This window comes from Oncorhynchus keta, chromosome 1, assembly GCF_023373465.1.
Source record: "Oncorhynchus keta strain PuntledgeMale-10-30-2019 chromosome 1, Oket_V2, whole genome shotgun sequence".
NCBI classification, from domain to species: Eukaryota; Metazoa; Chordata; class Actinopteri; order Salmoniformes; family Salmonidae; genus Oncorhynchus; species Oncorhynchus keta.
Genome location: NC_068421.1, coordinates 30,478,257 through 30,484,256, shown reverse-complemented (window position 1 = coordinate 30,484,256; position 6,000 = coordinate 30,478,257). Strand labels below are relative to the sequence as shown.

At 40.8% G+C, this 6,000-nt stretch overlaps 1 protein-coding gene across 2 annotated transcripts in view; it reads left to right on the top strand.

Moving 5' to 3' along the window:
* The first annotated feature begins 289 nt into the window (after positions 1-289).
* LOC118370962 (max-binding protein MNT-like) overlaps positions 290-6,000 on the top strand; it is a 32,602-nt gene continuing 26,891 nt past the window's right edge. The window contains exon 1 of one of the 2 annotated variants that reach the window (XM_035756412.2): positions 290-442. Coding sequence is in view for 1 of the 2 variants with exons in the window: in XM_035756261.2 (XP_035612154.1) it covers positions 1,678-1,750 (73 nt within the window). In the remaining variant the exon portion in view is untranslated. Of the gene's footprint in view, positions 443-474; positions 1,751-6,000 lie in introns of those variants that run through there. The other variant, XM_035756261.2, reaches the window with a different exon arrangement.

Sequence of the window (6,000 nt, the reverse complement as noted above, 5' to 3'; positions counted from 1 at the left end):
TGAGCAATTTCTGTATAGAATACAGTATATACGTATGAGATGAGTAACATAAGATATGGAACACTAGTCACTTTAATGTTTACATTTATTAAAGTGGCCAATGATTTCAAGTCTGTATATAGGTAGCAGCCTCCATGCTAGTGATGGCTATTTAACAGTGATGGCCTTGAGAGATTGAAAAACAGCTTCTCTCGGTCCCAGATTTGATGCACCTATACTGACCTCGCCTTCTGGATGATAGCGGGGTGAACAGGCAGTGGCTCGGGTGGTCATTGATTATCTTTTTGGCCTTCCTGTGACATCGGGTGCTGTAGGCATCTTGGAGGGCAGGTAGTTTAACCTGGTGATGTGTCGTGCAATCCGCGACACCCTTTGGAGAGCCCTGCGGTTGTGGGCGGTTCAGTTGCTGTACCAGGCACTACGATATATGTACCAGGCAAAGGTGAGTTCAAAGCTCTGTTTGAGTGCAACTGTGTCACTATCACAGTGGCCTTTTTTTAAAGCCGCAATATTGACTTCCTGCTCGTATTGCTGTGTCAGTGTGATAAATGGAACAGACACACAATGGTTGCTTGAGGTGGTGTCAATTTTTGGTTGAATTTATGATAACTTTGGTCTTAAATAGCTATCACACCAGTAAAAAACAAGCAAGCATAATACTTGTTAATTATCTAAATTAAAGGGGTATGCTGACAAAGCAAAATAACATTACTGCCCATAGTTAAACTGAGAAAATGGACTACTCCCCGAACATCCAGACAGTCAGCCCAAGGTCGTCGACGCTCGGTCATGTGGAGAGAAAGGCTACTACTGTCTCTATATAACAAACGTTTGAATTGCTCTCGTTTAAAGCCGCCCCGTCCTGTAACACGTTGTTTGTGAATTGACTATTCCACCACGCCCTTTGTATGACTAATGGTACATTTATGACGGTTGACACGGCAAATGGTTGCAACACAATAAATAAATTACATGTTTCCTTTAAGATTACTTTAAACAGACAACTGTGATGACTAATAAATGTATGGCGGAAATTGGTTTCTGGGGCCACAGACCTGGAGACCGAATCATAATATTCGAATGATGGCTACTGCACTTTGTCCATGTGTTCAAGCACCATACCTTGTTGTTCTCCCTGGTGATTGGCTATTGGGGAAACGATACGTCTTGCCGTGAACGGATACAGATAAATCGTGGATTAGGAATAAATGATAGAACATGTAGTTTGTGTTAATCATAACACTATGAAATTCAATGTTGAAACAACTTTTGGAATCAACATGCTGAGTTGTTTAAATTCAACTGAGGAACGACTTTCACAATTTGTTTAATTTTCATGCTTCGTTTCTTTCATTATAAGAAATAGCAGGTCAGTCCATTCCAAGACTCCATTTCTCGTTTTCTTTGTCATTGCAGTGTATGGGAGGGAATGACGTGTGGGCGGTCATAAATGGTATGCTTTTGGCCCTGATTTGTTACCTACTACTCAGCGCCATCTTGTTGCAACTCCTCTACGTATGTATGTGGAAGAGTTTCTACGTGGGGTCTCCGATTACCCTTTTCTTCAGTTTTGCTGATTGAAAGACTGGATCATTACACTGAAAATTAAAGTGCATACCCTGTAACATTTGTTCAACATTTTTACTTGTAACGTTTTGTTTCCAATACGGAGAAGAAATGAGCATCGAAACGCTTTTAGAAGCAGCAAAGTTTTTGGAATTGCAAGCCCAGCAACAACAGAAAGCACGTGGTATGTAAAGGTTGCAATCAATTATAGGTTTTCTAGAGGCTTTCAAAGTTTAAAGGATCAAACGAATTCGTTATTTAGATGTGTCAAATTTCTAAGTTACTTCTACTGTGAGAAGAATCTCTGCATGCATTTTTACCTCTCTCAATGTAAATTAACTTTTACCGTAATAAATTATTTTGGTTTAAATGTAAAATTACGTGCACAGTTGATTGTATTGCCTTTGTTTGGGTTGTGATTAGACTTCCTTGTCTCGACTATATAGTTGGTTCTACTGAGTTAAATGTCTTGAGCAATTTGAGGTGTGATTTGAAATGGTAGCCTATTTCAGTAGCTCCTTGTTCTAAGAAGTTGATTACAAATATATAATTTGGATGTGTGACAGGAGACAATGTAGCCATGTGAATTTTACTGCATTACAGACGAACGATGATCGAAACGCCTCCTATCAAGTCTTGAAACGATCTTGTTTATTTGCAACACTGTTTCCAACTATGATATCTCGGCAAAACCCTGTAACCTTAACATTTGGCGACCTATTTTAAAGTTGAATAGTAACCTTCATTCATTATTTTACATTCGAGAAAATAACTCACAGGAAAGGGCGGTGGCGACGGGAGCGCTAAATCCGTTTAGCATAATTTGACCTGACATAGCAGGGGATCATATGACAGATTTCAGGTTTCCCTCTCGGTTTCTGTGGCGATCAGTCTTTTGAACTCCTAAAATGATTGTATGCGTACAACTTTACATTTTGTGATTTCGTACATGGCACTTTTTAAACTGAAATGTAGACTACTAAATGGAGCATTCATAGTAAAGGAACCTTCGGCTCACGAGCTAAACACGTAATTTTTTGCGTGTTGCTGGTGACGTGTCCAAATTGATGATGCCCCATATCTGCAACGGGGGCCGGCCGTTTCACCACGTGCATGCTCGGCACTCCTACACCCGGAGGCCCCCTCCTGCCCTGTTCTCTTCTCTCTAGTGCTGCTGCTGGTCAGTGTGGAAGAAAGTAGGGCAGTGTTTCTCCCGCTCGACTGTACTCTCTCTTCTGCTATGTGCAGTGGTTATATAAGTGGAACTACACATGTTTTTAACTCTTCTATCAAGGCTACAGAGCTGAAAACAACGATGCAAAATTTAACTAGATATTTAGTTAGTCAAGCAAACATTAACCAAGTAACTCCTCTCACTGAATCTTGTTTTTCGTGTACTTTGAAAGTGTGTATGTTATTATATATGAGCTCATTGTAGTCTCGAGTCAACCAATTTACTGAAGAAAATAAGGTTATTGGAAAGTGTTTTAATTGACAAACCAATGCCGGTTGACAAACAAACTTATACCAGACTTGCCTCCCACGTTGATTTACAAAAGTATGTTTATACATTGCATGAGAACTAGGCTATACTCAACTGTTTCTCTGATTTTTACCGGAAACCAAGGAGTGGCATCATTCTCTCACATCTTAGGTCAATGCTTTCACTTCTGATTACTCATGGGTTGAGAACCAAGATGGTAATAGTAACAACAACCCCTTCCTCTACCTTATCCACAGCTTCCTACTCACCAGTCAGTTTCTTGATTTGTCATTCATTTGCAGAGGACAGAGGGGTAATTGACCTGTCTACATAGTCATTGAATGCTGGTCACTTTAATGTTTACATAGTTTTACCACTATGTTTGTACTGTATTCTAGTCATGGCTCATCATATAACTACTGCTGTATACATATTTTCTATTAATATACTGTCAATAATAGCAATACACACATCATATATATTTATATTCCGGACTCTGACATCGCCTGTTCTTATATTAATGTGTATTATTAGGTATTACTGCACTGTTGGAGCTAGGAACATAAGTTTTTCACTACACCCGTGAGAGCATCTGCAAAATATGTGTACGTGACCAATACTACTTGATTTAGGAGTTTCAACACTCTGTACTCTGCACTTAAAGGGAGGTTTTAAGTATGTAATGGGTTTTTAAAGGACCATCCTCGAATGCATGTAGAGAAGGACTTATTCCTAGCTCTGGGCAGGGGTTGATATCTGGAATGGGTTTATAAAGGACCATTCTTCTCATGTACTTGTAGAGTTGAATTAGACAGTGCTGGCTTTGTATTTGATGTACTCAGTTTGACCTTTAGAATCCTACTCTGGGTGTGTGACTGGGCAAGGTTGAACCAATCCTTCTGGGGTTTGTCCAAACCAACCCTTCTGGGGTTTGTCCGAACCAATCTAGTCCTCCTGGGGTTTTATGGGTTGTTCTTGTATTTGGGAGGAGAGCACTTAATGGACTGCAACTTCTCAGGGCTTCTGAACTTTGAACTCTGACTGCAATTTGTCACTAATGTAGTGTAGTGGGTAGGCCTGAGGTGGTGGTTAAAAACTAATGATGGTGTTGTTTACACTGATGACAGTGCTAGGGTGTGCACTAATACAACCCTGGTCTTGAACATTTTATTTTTACTAACTTAAGTCGGCCTAGTTCAGGTTAATAAGGGGGAATCAAAAATACATTAAAACATTTCACAAAAGTAGTGCAGTGGGCCTTTAATAGTCCTGTATTAGCGACCCAATAGCCGTCTGGAGCATGTGGGCAACCCCCACCCACACTCGAAGAACGATATCGCAGCACCCCCAAACTACTTCCCGCGGCTATGATCTGCTATTTATTTGAGACTCTTATTTAAGACTGGTGGCTTTCAGTGTCTCTGATCTGGCCTCTGCTGTGATGTGGAGAGCAGAGCTGTTGCTTGTTCCTGGCTATGAAGAAAATATGTCCAATGCCTGTGTTCATTGTGAAATCATGTTCCATGTATGTTATGGCATTAGCCTCTTTTGGATGATGCACAGGCAGAGAGCGTTATTGTGACTGACAGACACACTGTTATGCTATATTTTGAGACGTTTTGCTTTTGTCCATATTTTTCACTACAGTCAGCTATACCCTCCCGATAATAAGGTAAAGTACCACTGCTTGGGCCCAATCCATTGTATGACCTCTATCTCCCACACTTCTGAAAGGTTCTCAGAACAACTCAATTTGATATGGTGTTCAAAGGGAAGAAGGCAACATTGTGTAGCTAACGTGCTGTAATGTCCAGACTTGGCATGGCCCTGCTCCACCCCTTTATCAACGTAAAGGATGGCTGTAAAAGCTCTCTTGTGTCTGATGGGTTCTAACACTACTGTTACCATGGCAACTGGACAACCCCCCCCCCCCTTCCCCCTAGTATCTACACATTGAAACACGTGCTGTTGGGGGGGATTCTCCAATCTGATTGGATGAAGATGGGTGAGGTTCGTTGCTAGAACTCAGGGATTCAACCCCCTCTTCCTTTGTCTCTCTGGCTTGTCCAGGTTGTCGTCTTTTCTCCCTCACTCTGAGACAACATTGCGTATTCCTTGTTCTTTCAACACAATGTGAGCTCATTCTCAAAGGACAGCACGTGGACTTTATGTTAAGAGTATCAGTACTGAACTGTTCTAACAGACAAGTCTCTCTCTTTCTCTCCGTGCTCTCAGTAGATGTGGAGATATCACAGAAGGAAGTTTCCCAGAAAAACAATTCTGCTTCTGCTCTTAAGTTTCACAAACTTTTCTTTACAGTATGTAGCCCTACACATACTACAGTCGTTGCATATGCGTCTCCAGTAAGGAGATTTTGTTTGGGGAATTACAGAAGCTTGTAATATCCCAACAGAATATATCCCTTTTTACATTGGAACTATGCCCGTATGAATGGGATGGGGCTAGAGGCATAAAACCTGCTTTTACTTGGACACACTGACCTTGGAATATACCCCACTCCCTATTCAAAAAATATATATAATAATCTCACAAACTGAGTGCAGCACAGATTTTACCACACACACTGTCAGTCAGTTCTCCTGTCATACTACAGACTAGAGGTCGAACGATTAATCAGAATGGACGATTTTGAAGTTTTCATAACAATCCGTAATCGGCATTTTTGGACACCGATCATGGCCGATTACATTGCATACACCCCTGCGTGACAGGCTGACTACCTGTTATGCGAGTGCAGCAAGGAGCCACGATAAGGTGCTAGCTAGCATTAAACTTATCTTATTAAAAGCAATCAATCTTAACATAATCACTAGTTAATTACACATGGTTGATATTACTAGTTTATCTAGCTTGTTAATTTATCATTGAATCATAGCCTACTTCGCCAAACAGGTGATTTAATAAGCGCATTTGCGAAAAAGCACTGTCGT